This window comes from Pseudomyrmex gracilis, unplaced genomic scaffold (genome assembly GCF_002006095.1).
Source record: "Pseudomyrmex gracilis isolate BER0280 unplaced genomic scaffold, ASM200609v1 scaffold_307, whole genome shotgun sequence".
Taxonomy (NCBI): domain Eukaryota; kingdom Metazoa; phylum Arthropoda; class Insecta; order Hymenoptera; family Formicidae; genus Pseudomyrmex; species Pseudomyrmex gracilis.
The window spans coordinates 89,265-110,335 of NW_018020891.1; the positions used below are offsets into that span (position 1 = coordinate 89,265).

At 46.4% G+C, this 21,071-nt stretch overlaps 1 protein-coding gene across 1 annotated transcript in view; it reads left to right on the top strand.

Annotated features, from left to right (window-relative positions):
- Window positions 1-21,071, top strand: part of LOC109859951 (two pore calcium channel protein 1-like) — a 134,206-nt gene that overhangs the window by 72,611 nt on the left and 40,524 nt on the right. Inside the window, exon 8 of the mRNA XM_020438709.1 lies at window positions 13,532-13,871. Within this exon, the coding sequence (XP_020294298.1) occupies window positions 13,532-13,871 (340 nt within the window). The remainder of the gene's footprint in view (window positions 1-13,531; window positions 13,872-21,071) is intronic.

Consider the following 21,071-nt stretch of genomic DNA (forward strand, 5'->3'; position numbering starts at 1 on the left):
TGAAATGAACGCTAACATTTTATTTACGATTGAATTTAGCAGAAGAATTCAGTCAAAATAAGTGAACTGAATAGCAAGACTTAAGTAGAATACTTCAGTGCTCTTCTACATATTTGAGGATACAATTTGTCGAAAACAAGTAGTCTTCGCTCTCGTTTTGAAATGGACGCCAACATTTTATTTACTACTGATTTTAGCAGAAGAATTCAGTCAAGACAAGTGAACTGAATAGCAAGAATTATTTATTCTTTTGTGTGCGTGAAGAAACGATATCACAGAAAATTTAGAGTTTACTCTCTTTTTGAAATAGATATTTATGTCTCATCATTATTTGACTTCAGAAACTACATGAAATCAAGTAAATTAAACAGCAAGAATAGTGTGAACACAACACACATTCATGCCAAATTATAATCATCAATTTGTTTATCATTGTTTTGACNTGAAGCAACAATCATTACATCAATATTAAATTTGTAGACGATTTGTATGTCAATATACTTATATACAATTGGCAGTACTACGTAGAAATGTGGGATGTTTTATTGTTACATTTAGTTTTTCTAAACTGATTAACATTTAGCAAACTTACAAGATAATGGTACCATTAATCGATTATATGTTGTTCTCGTAAAACCTCAGTTTACTTTATTTTTAATACTGGAATGATTTATATAAATAAGGAGCAACTGTCGTTACAGTTATATAACTTAAATTTGTTATACTACTTAATGTTTTAAGATAACATACATAGGACGCACTTCGAATGTTTTTAAGATGTCACTTGAAAGTTTGTGCTGTCCGGGANATTTTTTCAATTTTTTTATCTATTCTATTTGTTTTTTCCTTATCTATTTCTTCTTCTTTTCTATCTTCTTATTCCATCTATCTTTTCTACTTCTATCCTTTCTACCTACGCTTTTACCTGTTCTGTTCTATCTATATTCTTTTTGGAAATACACAACAGTGGGTTTGTAAATAGTGTATTAATTTTTATATATTTGTATTTATTTATATTTTTATTGAAACATTGTTTTATACTCTAACATGTAGAATTATTTCAATTATTATTATTTTTTATGCTAAAAAACGTATATATAAACAGTTATTACAATATAGAACAAAGAACCTAACCAAATGGTTTACATTGTTTTTGACGGAAGAAACCACCACCTTCTCGCGGTTTTCGTTGAGCTACAATGTGTACGTAGTTCATTTCTAAAACTTAAATACAATAAAATTTTTATTGCAAGAATACTTTTTTTTAAAATGTATATTATATGTGATTGCAAGTGCAAAGTAAAAAGTATAGTAACAAAATAAAAAGACGTACATATTAGCCAAGAGTGGATTTATATTCTTCACTTTTTATTTATGCTCCTCATATGTTTCATTGTTCTAATTATTCTTTTATGGTGTTACTATTGTTTTATTTAATCAAAATGTTTCTGTAAGTAAATAAGCGCAAGAACGAGAACAAACGGCGAAACATGATAAACAGCTGCTAGCGCGAGGCTTAGCCGCTCGCGCTAGCCGCGTACGCTACAGCTATGTCGAAAAAAAGAGACAGTAAACATCTCTGTTCTCTTCTACCGCCTGAAACAGCCGAAGCGTCGAGCGCACACGTACACGGCTGTTCGCCTGTGTGCGTATCTTCTCCACTTGCTGCAGCGTGCTGTAAGAGAGTCAAAACTGGGCACACTGCTCGCGATATGAAGCTCACATGAAAAAGGGAAAATCAGAGTTAACCAGTATGAAGTAATAAGTAATTAACAATGTATTTCACGGACAGAAATACAAGATAGAATTAATACAAAATAATATAAAAGAAATAATGCAAAGAATAGTAGAAAAGCAAGTGTGATACAAAATAAGATAAAAGAAATAAGAGAAGGAATAAGCTAGGACCGTATAATATAAAATAATGTAAAAGAAAAGATACAGAACCAACAACGGGTTACGACAGTTAACAGACCGAATCACGCTAATTCACGAGACAAATTATGTAATTGCAACAATACCGCGCAAGTACTGAACGGACGACTTTACTAAGTGCTTTGAGCTGAAAGATAACAAGCGCAGGCACGAGAATACAGCAATCGTAGGGCGCAAAGCTAGATGCTGGCTAAGCAGGCCAGAGGGTGCAAGCCAATGTACGTGACAAACAATACGCCGGAATAAATTAGCGTGCAGCAGCCTTTTTACAAGCCGTAAATCAACGCGGACTTACTTATTTTGCTGATGATCGCAATTTGGTCGTACGGATCACCTCGCCAAGCAGCTTTCGCCGATTATGTGTCCCTAGGCCCGCAGATAATTTTGAGCCGAGTTCTTAGTCAATGTTCATGCACCCAAAGAAAGAATACTCGCAATACGGAGCGAAGCGGGTGCGATGTCGGGTCTTGATTTTACTTTTCGATTATCACAGAACGAGTAACAACGCGCTCTGTCTCGGCGCTAGGAAGATCGGCGTTACGATACGTTACTTGACCGCGAATATTCCCGGACAAATTATACACACTAAAACGCGACACGCATTCACTGTACGTTTGCGAATTTGTCGGCGATAATTGTCCCGGAAATTCATCACCCGAAATTGCCGTTAATTCGCACGTTAGCTCGGTACGATATTTCCTCCCGATCGACGCTGCTTCCGACTTGCACGCACCTCACTCCAGCCTATCGCGCGAGAAAATCCGATTTTGTTATGATGATTTGTTACAGCGTCAGCTGATCGCCGTTGGTAGACGATAGCCGACGGTACGCAAGCGGTACGTTACGATAATCACGGTACACACGCACAATGAGTACGATCACTTAACCAAAAAAAAAGAAACAGACAAAAACAAACAACGCGAACAGGCTACTTGGCGTTGTATCGCCACTCCAGGGCTTGCCGATTATTCGCGAAATTACGAAAATCATGCACTTAACCTACGAACTACTGCCACGAAGCCTCGTGAAGCCCGATTCTGGCCGCTGTCGAAAAATCGTGAATACGTCCAAGGACACGTCCTTGTCGTCGTAAACAAGACGCGAAATACAAACGACCAGCCTCGACACGAGGCCTGTGCGACGCGGATTCGTGGCTAACAGTAAGGAAACGGGCATCTCACCGTTGTCCGTTAGTCTCCGGCATGCTCCTGTCTCCTCCGTCCGGAATAACACTCTAAGAGCTCGCTTTCTCAGTCGGGGTCACCCTCACGACTTGAATTACTACACCCCGAATACAAAGATCGCGGCACGGCAGACTTGTCGAGCGGCACGGAAGTTACTTGTACGCACGGGAGCCCGAGAGATACCTGTGTGTGCGGCACAGCTGATCGCGACCAAGAGCACGAAGATTTCGTTCGATAAGCGGTCGATATCCCGGGCAGCACTGAGGTCGCGTGGGTCAATCAGGCCGCAGGATTCGTAGCGCGGCTCGCAAGCTCACTTGCAGGCGGCTGGATCAGCGGGCCGCGAAATTCAAACGCTCGCAGGATCTATTATGCTATGATACAGTAGCATAAGCAAAAGTAGAAGGCAGCGGGCCGAGATGGCAATTCGTGAGATGCAGCAACGATATAAGCAGCGGGTTCTTGAAACCATGCAGCAGGATTGTTGGAACACCGCGCATCTCGGCGTAGGCCGGCTCGTCGATGGTTCGTTCCGCCGTTCCACCCGTTTTGCTAGACTAACTTGCTGGTCGTCGTGTTTTCCTAGAAAGCGTCGATGTTCCGCTGGGGCCTCTGCCTGCATTCACCTACCCTAGCTCTCAGCGTGAGGCGAGACTTCGCGTTTCCGCTCCTCTCTTTCTTTTTCGTTCGAGCACCGCATGATGTCCTTGGCGAAAAGTCCCACGATGTCCTCAGGACGGTGAGATACCGAAATTACATACAAGAGAAAAATGAAAAATAAAACGCTATTCTAAGCGGACGCATGCAAACCTTGGAGGATCTTGGCGCTCATTTTTCAGCTCGTTTTCCCGGGCTCCCGCGAAAATCTTTAATTTTTGTGACGAGGAAAGAGCGGTGCGAATACCACGTCACAATATATACACTGCACCATATACCACCACACTTGCTCTGTTACACACACATTTCAGCACAACACTGTACACACAAAAATACACTTAAAAACTAGAAAAAATGTGATTATCATTACAATAATAAAAACTATGTTGGTATAAATAAAAATGTTACAATTTATTGGACTAATAATTTAAAGAAAAAACAAATAGCTCCAAAGATTTTAAAATTCAAGATGAGAGGCAGTTGAAGCAAGACACATTTTTTTATTGGACTAAGTTATTTGGGAATAAGTTTCTGAGCAATTAAATTTAACCGTTACTTCTATTATATAAAATTACAGAAAAATAGTTTATATAACAAAATGCTTTTTATTTATGTATTAAATAAAAAATTTTTTTATATAACTATTTTTTAAAGTAACTTTATATAATAGAAATAATGGTTAAATTTAATAATTGCTCAGAAACTTATAATACATTTTACTTACATACACGCGAGCAATTTAAACGCGGCGCCGTCCTCCTTTCCGCAGGAGGACTAACTTGGCGGCCTTCTTCTCGGGGGAAAAAAAGTTGTACAGGCCTCATCTCCATTTGTAGAGAGTAGCCTCTATCTCGATGTCTCCCTCTATTTTTCTACGCCGAGAGGAGACTCTAACATACACTACCTCAATCCCCGGAACACGTTTCCAGGAATAAGCGCACGCGTGCTGCATCACGGTAGTTTATAGTGAAGCAATGCAGTGCTCTCACTCAGCGGACGCCTGTATTGATGGCCAGACCGCCAATGTCCCGTGCGTCACCCAACACGTGCCCCCGACAGTACCTTGCTCCTCTTACGCGATGTCCCCGACACACGGCAAGACTTTCACTCCTTGGCGAAGTAAAAGAGGGCCAACGATCCCGGGCGCCTCCGATGGCTCCACCAAACCACCGGCGCGACTGGGAACCGGCAACAACACGAAGGTAAGCAAGCCTAAACCACCAGTGAAGCCACGCTAGAAGTTCGGAAACATTTCGCCATGCTGCAAGATGTCTCCGGCCGTTTTTCGATTGTTTATACAGAGTGAGACGGATCCCTGTCGTGGTTACAATACCCTTCAAGACCGATTTTTCCGGTTCTCGTGACCTCTACCCATGTCCCTGCTTCCGAGTTTTTATACAGGAAGAAGCAGACCCTTTTCTTGTTGGAGAATGTGTGGCATCTTGTTATCCCTGCATGTTCGGGTAGGAAGACAAGCGTCTATCCACTTTCTCCTACCTATGTCTCATCTCCGAGTTTTAAACTAGAGGGAGGTGCGCACCTCTGTTGGCCGGTGTGTGATATCGGAGTTCCATGTGTCGGGATATTTGCATCTATCCACCTCCCCTATCCGTATCTAAGTTTTTATATGAAGGAAAAGGCAGACCCTTGCTTACTGAGGAAACGTTACTGAAGGGCTCTCTAAAAACCGGTAGGATCCCGCAACAACGTTCCCCCGTCTTTCGCGTTTAAGTCTTATATCTCTCTCAAGTTCTAATCGCGACCGTCTCTCTAGGGCCTCCTATTGTTTGTTAGCAGGGAGAGACCGACCCAATCGCGACTTTCGCGTTTTCCAGGGCAAGGTTCGACCCCTGGGAGATGTGTAGCATTCGGTTATCCCTACATGTTTAAGTGAAAAGATCGGCATCTAACCATCTCCCCCTACTCGTGTCTTTACCTCCGAGTTTTTAGCTGAGGGGAAGCAGACCCCTACTGGCCGATGTGTGACATCGGGACCCCATAAATAGGGGCAATGTCAATCCATCGCCACCTACCCGTTCTATGCCTTCGAGTTTTTCACTAGGGGAAGGCAAACGCCTGTTGGCCGGTGTGTGGCATCAGAGCTATCGACGAGTGAAAACCCGCGCCTATCCACAATCCCTACCCCCACAGTCCCTGCCTTCGAGTTTTTATACGAGGGAGAAAACAGACCCCTGTTGGTGAGATGCATAGATATCCAAACTCCGGATAATCCCAACGGATCCGCAGTCCATCCGCCATGCATCCCCCGCTTGCCCATCCTACTATGATCGCCATATGGAGAACGTCGGTTCTTCCGCATGCGCACACCAGTTTGCATAGATGCATTGGTCTGATAGCGTTTCTTTCCGCAGGAGACAATATTCCCGGGTAACGCGTCTTAGTGCAGGTAAACGGTATCCCTGCACTCCTACGCGGGCCTCTCATTGTAGAGGCAAAGCTATCTAGAAGGGAAGATGACCGTTCTAAGAGAATCTGCCCGTTCTTTGCCCAGAAGGTCACCCCGCCTTTGCCCTCTCCCCCTCCGATAGGGCGTAGCTGGTCCTTCAGACTCAGGGATCCCGGAGCTACTCACTGACAGATCCTCTTTCCTCTAGCCAGCTCTTCTAAGAGGATCCCGTTATTCCTAGGCGGGCGAGCTAATCTCGCCCCGCGTGGCTCCTTCAAGAACAGAGAACGACCTCCGCCCGGTACTCTGTGGCTTTAGAGTATCTCTACTCCCGGTCTACTAGCCGCCGTTCTCCTGACGGTTTTCAAACCGTGACTTTTGTGCCCGTAACGGAAATCGGGTTTTCTATCCGAAGCCCAGAAATGCCCAACGAACGATTCAGACACTCCTGCCCGAGACCAGAGCCCTGTTGGCTATCGGAGGGGTACACCGGTGTTACCAGCTCTCACCACGTGGAGGTGAGGATGGCTCATGAGCTTGGTGGCTTTAAAAGCCAACCTAATTTAACCTTTTTTTTTTTTTTTTTTTTTTTACGCTGGGGAAATCCTTTATGGATACCCCTCCCTTTGGGGGGAGAAGTGGGGGTTATGTGGGAATCCCTCTCTCCACCCGCAAGTGGGAAGAGGTATACCCACTAAAACCCCAGCGGTGTGTCCTCTCGGTCCATGACAGGAAGGGATCCGGGATCGTCTTGTCGATATTCTCGCGGATTCCTTCCTGGGACTTACAGAGTCTGTGGGAGGAGAACTTTGTGAGTTCCCCTCCCCCCCGCCATAAAGGCGGGACTTACTCGCTACTCGGCGGCACTGTAGGACACACTCTGCAGTGCCGCCCCTTCTCGGGCTGCATGCAGGACAAGCCGGAGCCCCCACTCCGACTCGTCACGGCCCTGCGGCGGCTTAACCACCCCCCGGGGTGGACGGTACCACCCCGGGACCAACGGCCGCCGCATCTCCCTCCACCGCGCCGCTGCCACTGGCGCATCCGTGTGGTGAGGGAGGTGACGGGCTAACGAGAGGAGCCGGCTCCTCCCAACACCCGCCACCTCCCGAGCCATCCTCCTTCTCCCCCCCACGAGGGTGGGAGGGAAGGAGGGTAACTATCGTCACGCGTTGCTTCGTCTCCGAGGGCGGGCGCGGGAAGCGGGCGGCCTTCCACCCGCTCGCGCACGCCCCCGGAGTCTCCCGAGAGCCACAGGGAGCATCTCCCGCTCTCTCTCGGCAGCCTCCTTCTGCTCCATTACAGTGGAGCAAAAGGAGACTACGGCCTCCCACTCTTCCCTCTCCCTGGAGCACAGCGCCTTCAGAAGGCCCTCCAGGGAGAAACCTTTTTTTTTTTTTTTTTTTTTAACGGGGAGAAATGCATTACGCATACCCTGACCCATCGGGGGAAAAGCCAGGGTTATGTTGGACTCTCCTCCCAAAATAAATTGGGAGGTATACCAACTAAAACTCCCCGGTGGTCTTCCTGCACTGCCAGGGAGGGCCCTGGAAAACCTTGCGGCTATACTTCTCGGAACCCTTCCTAGTGCGTTGGCGGCCTAGGTGTCGCCACCCTCTTAGGATTTCCTGATGGCCAGAGAGGAGCCACGCTACCTGACCACCATATCTTGTGCTGCATGCAATGGTGGAAAAGAGCCCCCGCTCCCTCCACCTGCAGCCTTTTGTCCTTTCTGCCCACCGCCCAACCAGAAGCGCGAACTCCTGCTCCCGCTCCGGTCAAGGCGGAGGCAAGGACAAGTACACTCACCCCTTGGAAAAGGAGTGATAAAGAGAGGCTAATCGCCTCTCCTCGGCCTTCCACGGGGCTGCCCCTGCCGGGCACGCTCTTCCTCTTCTTTGGCGGTCATTACCGTGGTACAGAAATGCACCACGGCCCGCCATGCGACGGGATCCCCCAACATCCGGCGCACAAGCGCCGGAAGGGAGAGATCCCCGCCCGCCGCCGATGATGTTAGGGCGGCCCGTGCCCGGTCCCAAGCGGGACAGTCCGCCAGCGTATGCTGAGCGGAATCCACTGCGGCGCCACAATGGGCACACGCTGGCGAAACTACCTTACCTATACGGTAAAGGTAGTCCCCAAAGCATCCGTGCCCGGTGAGGACCTGGGTAAGATGGTAGGAGACCTCCCCATGTCTCCGACCCACCCATGACTCCAACACCGGGCCAACGGCCTCCCGCACCCTGATGCCATATCGAGAGGGGGCGACCACCCTCTCCTTCCACCTGCGCACCATCCGTCGGTGCGCTCGACGACGAACGGCGTCGTCACCATCCGGGGGGGGGGCTCAACATTCCGGGCTCTACCTTCGCGGATGTTAGCGAAAATCTCGGCATATTGCCGAGCCAACAGGTCGGCCGGAGGAACACGGGCCACTACCCGCACCGCCTCCAGCGCGACAGTACGGTAGGCCCGGGCCACCCGTTGAGCCACCACCCTCTGCACCCGACTGAACGGAGCCCCAAGACGGCCCCGACAGAGCGCCTCCCACCATACCGGGGCGCCGTACATCAAAACAGAATGCACGACGCCCAGATACAACCGCCTAGCGGCCTCCCCGGGGCCCCGAACATTCGGCAGCAGGCGAGACAGTGCCGACGCCATCCGTCCGGCCTTCTCCGCCGCGTACTCAAAGTGGTCCTTCCAGGACCACTCCTGATCTACGAGGAGGCCCAGGTAGCGCATAGATGTGCGCGAAACAACCTGGGCCTCCCCAACCCCTACTCTGACCGGATCTCCGGGCCGTCCTTCCGGAGGGCGGAAAACAACTACCTCCGTCTTATTGGCAGCCAGGGCGAGGCCGAGTGTGGAGATATACTCCGACACTACGGCCACCGCAAGGGTCGCTCGGAGCCTGGCCTCCCGGACGTCGCAGCCCGCCGCTAACACAAGTGTGTCGTCGGCGTAGCATACGACGTCCACGTGCGGCGGCAGCTGGATCCGCAACACCGCGTCGTAAGTGAGGTCCCACAGCAGGGGCCCCAGAACAGAGCCCTGTGGCACCCCGCAGGTGACAGCGTGGGACCTCAACTCCCCGTCCCGACAGGGATAGTAGACAAACCTGTCCGAAAGGTGGTCGTCCAGGACGGCCCGCAGGTAAGTAGGAAGACCCCAATCCCGCAAAGCCGCCCGGACGCCACCCCAGGACAGGGAGTTAAACGCGTTGCGGATATCCAGACTAACCGCAACGCACGTCCTCATCCGAGCCAGGTGGGCCCCGGCGATCTCCCGGACACGGAGAACCGCGTCACACGTGGAGAGCGCCGGTCGGAACCCAAACTGCCGGTCCGACAGGCCCCCGTTCCTCCGCACGACCCCCTCGATGCGGGTCGCCAAGACCCGCTCAAAGAGTTTGCCCACCTCGTCCAAGAGGCATGTCGGCCTATAGGACGAGGAGGCAGCTCCCGGGCGAGATGCCTTGGGGACCAACCTGGCCCCTTTCCACGCCCGCGGGAAGCACCCCTCCCGGAGGCACCGCGTATAACAACGCAGCAACACCTCCGGGGCCAAGGATGCCACCCGTTCCAGGGCCTCGGACGTAACCCCGTCCATCCCCGGGGCGGTACGCCGCCCCCGCAAACGACGGCACGCCTCACGGAACTCCTCCGCCCCCACGGCGAACTCCTCTCGCCACGGTATGCGGCCCGGTGGACCCGGACGGGCCTCCTCCCGGAGAGGAAACAAAGTCCGGACCAACTCCCGGACCGCATCCACCGACAGCAGCTCCGTAATCCCCGGGCCGGATGGTCTCAGGCGCGCCAGCACCACCCGGTATGCCAAACTCCACGGATCCCTATTTAGGGTATCCGTGAGGTTCCTCCACGCCGCCCCTTTTGCTGTCATGATGGCCTGACGGAGGGCGCGCTGTGCCTCGCGCAGGTGGACACGCAAGGCCTCTACTGCATCCGGGTCGTACTGACGACGCCCTCGTGCCCGGGTGTATCGCCGGCGCAGGACCATGCACCGTGTCCTGAGATCAGCGATCTCCGCCGACCACCAGTACACGGCCCTGCGAGGTCCCGGCCGACCCGCGCGGGCCATCGACGCGTTACATGCGTCCGCACACACGCGGGCCAGCCACTCAACCTCCTCCGCCAAGGACCCATCCCGGTCCCCGGCGACAACCCACGCTGATCCCCGGACCACCGCCTCGAACATGTCCAGGTCCCAAGGGTCCCGCTTCCACCGAGGAAAGACATACCTCGAGCGGGCACCCCCCTCCTCATCGACCATGGACATGCCGATGTATCGGTGATCCGACAGGGTCTCCACCCCTTGGAGGACCCTCCACCGCCGGATCAGCGGGGCCGCAGCCGCCGACGCCCAGGACAGGTCCACAACGGAGGACCCTTGGGACCGGACGCACGTCGCCACCGTCCTCCGGTTGAGCAGGGACAATCCGGCACTGTCGGCCCATCCCTCGACCTCCCTCCCCCGCACATTCGTGGAGGCGGAGCCCCACCGTGTGGACCAGGCGTTGAAGTCGTCCAGCACCAGGTGGGACTCCCCACCCACCCTCTCTATGCTCTCGGAGAGAGCATCAAGGGATTCGCGGAGCTCCGCCCTACTTGCGTTGGGGGGAAAGTAGCAGCTAAACACCACTACCTCCCCCCAGCGCACCGCCACAAAACCGTGGCCCCGCGCAGCCACCTCGCATAACGAGCGACTCTCGCGGGGCGACCACAATATCGCCGCCAACCCGTCGAGGTCCACCGCTCGGCCCGGAGCCTCCCCGATGTAATATGGCTCCGCGACCGTTGCGAGAGCCACCAGTCGTTCGCACATGACATGCCTTAGCATGTCCTGTGCCGGACCGCAATGATTTGCGTTGGTCTGGATGAGATCACGCATTTTCATTGCGGTCCACATCCATCTCAGCTGCCACGGCAGCTACCCCGGTCCTCCGCTCCGGGGGGTTTCTCCTCCCGTTCCTGCCCTTCAAACGTGAAGGGCAGGATGGGCCTCCCATCCGGTGACCGGTGGACAGGCCCCTGCTGTCACACAGCACACATCGCACGGGAGCCGTGCAGGTGCGCGCCGTGTGATCCGCGTCTCTACCGCACCGAAAACAGGTGCGAGAGCGGTCTTCGTCGTTCCGGCATGACTGCCGGACATGGCCGAACTCCAGGCATTTATAGCACTGGAGCCGGCGCGTCTCAAGTAGGACGACCCGGGCGCTGGACCAGCCAACCCGGAGACGTCCCACGGCGGCAAGTCTCGCCGCTACTCCTTCCGGGCAGCGCATCCATGCCGACCCCATGCGGTCGCGACCCTCTACGATTGGGCCCATCGCGACATTGCCCTCCCGGCATGGACCAAATTCGCCCGTCGTCACCGCCGCCACGACGTCCTCAGAACTGACGGAGGCATCAAGCCCCATCAGTCGTACCTCGCCCCTACGCATGGGACGAGATACCACCGCCTTGTCCTTGAGGACCGGTGACAAGGCCTCAGCCAGGCGATCCGCCTTCTCGTTTCCTCCTTCCCCTGGTATCTTCAGGAGAAGGCCTCCCCCCATGTCTTTGCGGACACGGATGTCCCCTATGCCCAAACCTGTAAGGGACACCGCTCCCGCGCCAGCCGTATAATGGCTGCGTATGACTCCCGGCCGCTGTCCTGGCCGGGAAGACACCGCACCGCAACCGCCGCCGTCCTGGGCGGCCTTCTCCTCGGGGGTTTCACTTTCGGCGGCTGATTTCGCGGCTGTTGCTGCGACGTCTGCCGCTGTTGCCCTCGCGGCTGTTGTTGCGGCAACGTCTGCCGCTGCAACTGTTGCCGTTGCTGCCGCTGAGGCAGATCCGGCGCCGTCCGACCAGAGGGCCTAGGCTCCCTGGAAGTACCAGCAGAGGGTTCAAGGACGGCTACAGGCGTCGTCCCTTCTGCCGGGGTCTTCCTCCCACGCTTGCCACGGCGCACCACCTCCACCCATTGAAAAGGCGGAAATTCTTCCTCACCTTTTGTATCGGCAGACCTCACAGGGCTGCGCCGCCGTGGGGCCGGGGGAAGATCTTTCTTCCCCGCCCGAAGAGGTAGTACCCGCTCGGACGAGGGACCCCCCGTCATCATGGCCGCCATCTGCTGTTGCAAGGAAGCAACGCAGAGCGAAAGCTCCCGCAGCTGGCAGCCAAGGCCCTTCTCCGGCTGATCTTCAGCCCAGGCTAATTTTGCCGGGACGCCTGTTTCAGACGGACCCGGAGCCTCCCTCTTTCTCCTCTCGAGATTTGTGGGGGGGAGGAACGATCCCCGGCAACAGGGATTTGCTCCCCGCCGGGACCACTTCCACCGACAAAACCGTCGGCTTTTTCCTCTCGCTCTCCTCCGCCTTCTCTGGTTGTTGTTTCAGGGTCGGGGCGACGTCCGTCTGTACAGCGATCGTCGCTGTCTCACAGGGGACCGCCGTCCGATCGAACCCGGCCTCCAACCTCATGACGCTGATGTGGAGGTTGGCGTTTTCCACTTTCAGGTCATTGACCTCCATCCGCAGAGCCTCAAGTTGTTGAACCAGCTCCTGGCGCTCCGCAGCGATTGTGACTCTTTCCTGGAGGAGGTCGTCACGCTCCCTCTCGGCGACCTGTGCCTTCAAACGGAGGGTAGTCTCGTCCCCCCAATCTATAACACCGTCCACCAAGGCATCGCGTTGTGCCCGCAATTCCGAGTCCAGGGAGAAACCTAATCTAACCTAACCTAACCTAACCTAACTTAATCTAATCTGAAAGCGCTTGTGAACACAAACGCGACTGTGAAACGCAGCGTAAATAACGCTCGCGCTTTGAATGTGTGCGTGCGGTTACGTGTAAGAATCTGTATGATTCTTATATTTTGAGGTGTAATATTTTAGATCTTTGGTTTGCCTGAACCAATCAAATTTGCACTTCTTACAATTGAAAGCTCATATTGATATTTATTAAGACAAGTAAAGTTACATTTTTTTGTTAGTGTTTCAATTTTTGAAATATTTTGTCAAAGATTCATCGAGTAAACACTCGGAATAAAATATGATAGCGTCTTGACAGTGACACTCCTTTGACAGATGTTTTTATTTGGCGTCGAGACGCTACTGTTTCTCTTGATATCGTTAAAACTATTTGATAATAGGTTAGTTACATTTGAAAGAGTAAACAAGAATACTTGAAACCTTTATATACTATTTTTTAAAAACACTAAAAGGAATGTTAAGATGTAACTTCAATCATGGTCTTATGAGCTCCATTTGATTCTTATTCAACAATTTGTCATTTTGATTAAATATTTGGCGCTAATTATCTTACTTTTCTTTTTTTGATTTTAGTTTTTGTTCTGGAAGCATTGTCAAAAATATTAGCTCTTGGAATTAAACCTTATCTGAATTCTGGATGGAATCTTTTCGATTTGGCGACTTCAATAATGACTCTTATTGCCGCGTGTGGTCTTATTTTATTTCCGTCGACTACATTTCTGGTTTTATTCCGACCTCTCAGAACGCTGAGATTATTCAAGTTCAAGAAACGCTACCGAGACGTTTTTGGTACTCTTGTAATCTTATTTTCTCAATTGTGTTCAACAGCAATGGTCATGATAATTTTATATTATTTCTTCGCCATTATTGGAATGGAGTTGTTTGCTGGATACGATATGCGTAATTGTTGCAGGTTAGTATAGAATCGATTATTGCGATTTATTTAGAAAAATATATAGAGTTCTAAAGGAGTCGGAAACGCTAAACTATGACAAAAGTAATCAATTATAATAAAAAATACGGAAAAGTACGGAAAATGCAAAGTTAAGGTTTCGATAAATCGATGTATTGGTTATATTATAAGTGAGCAAAGGTTTCCAAGATTATATAAAGATAAAGTTAAATTTTGAGAAGGAGAATCTCTCTCATTTTATGTAAGTATTTTTATATCTGACGGTGAGATATATTGTGAACTCTCTCTCTCTCTCTCTCTCTCAAAATTGCTTTTTTGATTATTTAATTAGTTTAAAAAAATCGGACCATTGAGCGACTGAAGGAAGTCACCGCCATTGCTCAATTGATCTGAATTAGTTAACGAGATCTTAAGCAACATTTCCTTTAAAAGAAGTGTTGATTGAGAAGTGAAGTGTTAATGAATAGAATAGGCACAGCTATTGTCACAATGCAACGCAACACGGATAAACCGTCGCAACCATCGCAAGGACGAATCAAACCGCTGACTTGACGCGATCAATCTCCTTATAAGATCGATTGCTGGTTTTGTTAGACAAACTGCGACAAGACAGTGAACACGTTGCAAATAAGTTGCGATAAAATCGTCGAGCACAAGAATTGTAACATTGTACGCTAGAAATAATAAAAGAAACAATGAGTTGAGACTCTTGAGATTTTTGAAATCAACAACGCGACGTTTAACCGATCAATGAGAGCTTACGCTAGATGTTTGTGCGATATATATATATACAGAGTATCTCAGAATTGCCGTACAATCTCTCGTAGGCAGATAGAAGGAGTAAAACTGAGTCAAAAAGTCCTGAACTATTTTTTTCTATTACATATAGTAAAGAAGTAATTATTGAGTAAATCAGGTTAATCAGCGCCGACCTTTAGGTGTGTGTCCTCCAATTTTTTGTCTTCAAACTTTTTTGGTGCGCCAGAGCGTTCTTTATCTTTAACATCAAAATCATTATTTTTGAAGCGTCTAAACCAATCTTTGCATGTTGTTTCCGACAGAGCATGGTCGCCGTAATTCTCAACAAGAAGTCTGTGTGCTTCAGCTGCAGATTTTTTTGAATAAAATAGTGCAATAAAATTCTCCGAAAATATTCTTTTTTTTGGCACAAAATTTGACATGTTTAACACTATGAAAAAAAAGTTGTTTACATTTTGGCGAAATGACATACACTTAATTTCAAGTTTGCTTATAGTACTTCTTTATAGATGCGTTACCATCTTAAACTACACGCACGTAGTTCTGGTAACGCCATTTGTTGGGAAACAGCAAGAACTTATTCAAGGTCCCAATAACATGTGTAATGCCATCACGTAGAGCACGAGGTTTACAATGAAATTAGATCAATAAATCATCTGCATAAGAGCTGTAACTTCAGTAAGACAGAACCTCTTGAAAGTCCGAGATATACAAAACAAAAAGCAGTGGTCCAAGAACAGAGCCCTGTAGTACACATAACTCGAGGCAAAGAAAGACACAAAGCGGTTCACAGAATCTCTAGTTGCATGGTGCCTGCCATGTAGATACGAGCCTATCCATTGCAATACCAAAGTTGAAAACTTTTTATTCTGTTTTCTTAGTAAAATAAAATGGTCACCTCTATCAAAGGCCTTAGACAGATCAAAGAGAACAAAAATAGTAATCTTCCTTCTGTTCGTCGCCAGTCTCACATCGTCAAGTACTCGAATAATACCGGTTTGAGATGAATGGCCTTTTCTGTATGCAAATTAGCATGGATCAAACAGCCCAGCAAACAATTTGGTCGTGGGATGTTGTAGATTTGTCAAAAATCGCCGGCAAACTTTAATGCCAAGACCATAGCCTACTCAATAGGATATGGTTTGACGATTGAATTTGTCCAACATGTAGATATGTCAAAAGATCAGAATCATAACAGATCTGCAACTAGCAAAACAAAGCCAAAGTGAGGCACTAAATCCAGAACAGGTTTGGTCAGTCTGTTGGCGCCAAAATATCGCCAAATACAGAGCATATTTGTCATCAAAACTGTCACCAGAACATTAGCAAATACAGAGCAGATCTGTCGTCAGAAACGTCAACAGATTACTACCAAACGCAGACTAGATCTGTTGTCTAATGGATTCTATTTAGAAGTGGAATTACTTACTAAAAAAAAAAAAAAAAAAAAGAAAACCAATGGCATATCGCCTGTCGGAGAGGAATTAATTCGAGATTTCACTAGAATTAATTTCTGGAGGCCTGATTCAGCTCGCCGATCAACCGATAAACTCCATTAAAAGAGACCAAACCTGAAAATATCCTAATAATGATAGCGGGATTTGAACTCGAGACCTCCACATTCGCAGCCCCCTGCACTCAGTCGCGAGACCACTTGTGTTCCTTATTAACATATAAGTATTTTTATCTACTTATTCTCATAGGCTATCCTACACACATTTTATTTATTATTTATATAAATTATTATTTTACTAAAAATATTGCAGTACAATGTACCTGCACCAATAAATATTTTTCGTATTATTATTAAATATATTGTTGTTAACAGATTCGTTTTCGATGACCAAAAATCCATTAGAAAATACTTTTTTTATTCAGATTTTTGAGTGACAATTGCATTTTTCTTCCAGAGTGGAAATTCCAGCACTGTTTGCTAAGTATATCTTAATTTATATTTTATCACTATTTAATAAAAATGTTGGATATACTTCAAAATATAAGTTTATTCTGCAAAATCATATTTTCACAATATAATATACGAGATGACGAAAGTTTCTGTGGGATATATACTTGTTGAAATTACATAACACGTGACACACACAAATGAAAAAATATCGTTTATAATAAGAGAGTGTTCTAGAACGTTATCATACGTAATACAGTTGATAGGAATATCACATAGCAACACGCCATTGGTTGACATATATAATACAAGAAGCGCATGCGCACACATTAGCTCCATGGAATTTGCATTGTTTAATAAATGAAGTAACTGGTTTATTCCAACAAAAAACCGAATAAAAAATCTCCTTACTGATTTAGAAGAAAAGGACTGCTTATAAGAAAAACTGCTCTTTAAAATATAGTGTATCAATAATGCATTTGATAATACATCTGGTGAAATTTGAAACTGCAATGCATTAAATTATGTTTAGTCAATCTGTTATCAGCACGGTTGACAAGCCTTACTGTTTGTTGTCAATCTGTCGTGTAAACATATCGGAAGCTATTGCATATTTGCCAATTGATGACCAGTTGCAACTGTTCATCCAGTCAAAAACTGTTTAATGTCTGCTAACAATTTGTCATCAACATGGGTGACAAATACGACCGCAGATAATCGCTATTGCGTGGATGTTAAACAGATAGTGTTGTAGTCTTGCGTGCAAGCAGTTCACACGAATGCACGAACAGATGTGCTTGGCGTTTGCTAGCAATCTGTCGTCAATGCGTTCAACATATCAACCCTATTGAAATTATCTTTCTGTCGTAAACAGATGCTGCTATGGTTTTGCGGGCGGTTTGGTTACGGTATTCCTAAAAACAAAGTTGCTTGTTGTCGACGTCTATTTTTCGTCAATTTTATCGATAGAGATGTATTTGTTATCGACCACAATAGTCTCATGTATATTGCCAACAATTTATAGCGTTTTTGGTCTTCATGCGCTAACAGTTTTGACAGCACCAAAACTTGTTTCCCTTTTGTAGCGTTTTAAGAAACAGTTTCTGTTTGTCAAGTCTGCGCAATTAGACATTGTCTGCGAGGAGATTATTTTCTTCCAAGTAATTATGTAACTGATTACATACGATTTGTTCTAAGATCTTAGACATGACCGGAAGAATAGATATCGGTCTAATGTTACAGAGTAGTCGGGGTTCTAATTTTAGGTATCGGACAAATGATAGCCTTTTTCACATCCTTGGAAATATACCATGAGACAGTGAATAATTAAAAATGTTCTCCAGTACTGGTAAAATGTAAAGTAAAATTAAGCAAATTATTTGCAATAAGACTTCATCATTTCCTGTTGCATTAGTTTTAATGCTGGAGGTAGCCTTCCTTATTCACGCTGGAGTGATATACGTCCAATAAAATTTACTGTCATCAAAGTCATCCTCTGGAGATAGATTTATATCACCCAACGATGTATCATTACACAGATTTTCCGTATTCGCAAAATAGTCATTCAACTTCTCAACTGCATGCGCCAAACATTTATCAGCATCCTTAACCTTGATGAGTCCGAGATGTTTAGTGACTCCATACCGTGTTAGGACCTTAGTCGTAGATAATATTGAATTTGCGTAGATAATAACTAGCCTTAGCAGTACAAACCAGGTTTTGGACGTGATTTCGAGATCGTTTATAGTCAACATAGTAATCCATATTCTGCGTTCTCCGCCATCTTCTACGAATTTTATCTCTATTCTTCATTGTGGCCTTAATATTAGTAGTCAGCCAAGGTGCTGGGAAATTCTTGAAAATCCTATGCTGTATAGGAGCATGATTATTCAGGCATTGTAAGATGTAATTATTTAACATGTGCACTTTTTCATCTATAGCTTCTGAGTTCATCAGGTATTCCCAGTCCTTAGCTTGTAAATCTGAAAGAAAATTTGCTTTACTAAAGTTTCTAAAATCTCGACATAATATTTCCCTACAACATCTACATTCTACTTTAATTTTGTAGTGCATATAGATTAAATCATGAGCTGATAGTAAAGGTACACTATGTTGTCCAAATTTAGAAATCATTTCAGGGTTATCTACAATGCACAAATCAAGAAAAGAGCTCAAGTTCTTTAAGTAATGCGTAGTTTGATAAGAAATCAAGTACTGGCCAGAACTCAACAAACAGCAGCAGGTGACTACTGTTATAACTGACAAGTGACATGTCCGAATTGAAGTCACCGAAGATGATAGAATGTCTATAGTTAGTCTGTAGATCTAAGAATATATTTCCAAACTCATTAAAGAAACCACAATTAGGTGGCCTATAAATCGTAGCCAACAGGAGCGTGGCTGCATTTTTAACAGAAATCTTAGCCACTATGAATTCCGGGTTATTGCAATAATCTCTTCAGACGTCTTCAGGATAACAACGCTAATTGAGCTACGAATGTAGAAGGCAACACCTCCTCTATCTTTACCTTAACTCTGTCATGTTTGTATAATATAAAGCCAGGTAAGCATATCATATGATCAGGAATTGCAGGTTTGAGCCAAGTTTCCGATAGACAGATTGCATGATAATTTGAGTTACAGAAGAAGTATCTGAATTCATCAAAATGCGCATAAAGTGACTGACAATTTACATGACAGATTTGCAGATCCTTTAAAAGTGTAACTTTTCTATCCATAATTGATGTTGGCGATGTGTAGTTTATTTTTTTTTGCAAAAAATGAAACACCTTTTAGCATCTGTTGCTTTATGACTCAAGTCACTTGTGCTATCCGTCTGACGGAGGCAGTTACCACACCTTGTGGCATCTCTCGCTTCGTGCAATTCGTTTCATGCTCCTTTCCGCAGTGTCCACAAGATGGTGCAGACTTACATGCTCTCACCAAATGCCCAAAAGACACTTGTAGCACTGCAGCACTCTTACATGATCCGCAAAGTTACAGTCATTATAACGCAGGTAGATGCAATTACGAGACAAAAATTAATTAATCAATAATTCAATCAAAACTAAATTACGCACCGCAGGAGTGACCTCCAAGACACAACTTGTTATATGCTTATCATTTCTAGTAGGATATACATAGACCACTCTTAATGTATCACCAGTTTTATTCAGACCTTGTAAATTCTGCGCAAATATTTCTTTTGTAATCTCCTCCGTCGACATGCCTGCTGGAACACCATAGACAATGATTCTTGGATTTGTCTTAGTATTTTCGACTATCTTCAAACCAGCTTTAGCCAATCCCTGATGTTCCTTCAGTCTCTTTAAATCAGGGGAAGCCGCATCAATTCGGATGCCATTCTTGCGCATAAAAGAAATGCTATTAATCCTGAGTCCACAATCAGCGGGCTTAAAGGCGCTATATAAAACATCCCTCGTTGCTTGCGACATAGGAAAGTTGCTTGATTTGTTCTCCTGCAGCATTACCAAAAAAGATGTAGAAGCTTGCACTTCAACAGTCGGTTCATGTGAAACATACACTTTAGGTTTAATCGAGCCAACAGCCTATGCATAAGAAATAGGCTTAGAAACCACAGCTGCATCAGACTCACTCTCCACAACACGCAATCCAGTCACATTCATGGCCCGCTCTCTACTCCCTTTAAGCGCGTCTTCAACCACTTTTTTTATTTCTCTGACCATAGTCTTGCCAGGAGATCTCTCCTTCAATAAATAGACCAATACAGAAGAGACGTCCAAGAAAGCCTTTTTACACACTCTAAAAAACTTAATTTGCGTCTTTCTGTCTACAGTGTTTTTACTCAATAGCATAAGCCTAGTAAACGTTTCTCCATGTTTATTTATTGATGCGCTGAGCGCATTAATTTTTGAAACAGACATAATAATGCCATGTGGCAATTTATCAATTATATTTGACCTGCTAGATATTCTTATTCTACAATTACTCTGATACATATTAAAAGAATTTTCCCTACCATCATCACCCATAACCTATATAGTAGAAATCAGTTTTACCAGCCGAGATTACCAAGAATCATTAGCATTCAATTCTACGAATCAGGCGTCCACAGAACTATCGATCCACAGATCCTCCAGTCACATGCAAGTAGTGATACACGCGCAGATTAGAAGCTTCCAGAAGACACCATCAATGTCTGACAGATCCACGTTGACAAAAAGCTGCAGCAAAACAAAGAAGAAAGGCCAGCGTCCAATCCAAACAATGCACTCACAGAAACAAGTGAAGTTAAACCAGATAAAAAGTCAGGCAAATTGTTAAAAAAGAAAGCCCCGAAAGGCAGAAAGCGGCAGAAATACATCCTTAAACGCAGAGCAACACAATAACACGTCAATGTATTCTAATCACCAGAAGCAAAGAGAGAGAGAGAGAGAAAGAGAAACTGAAGTAAATATATATATACAGGGTGCGGCGCCAAAATCCGGACAAATTATATATGTTTTTCTAAATATGTTTTATTGCTACAATGAAAAGATTTACAAAATTTGTTTAGC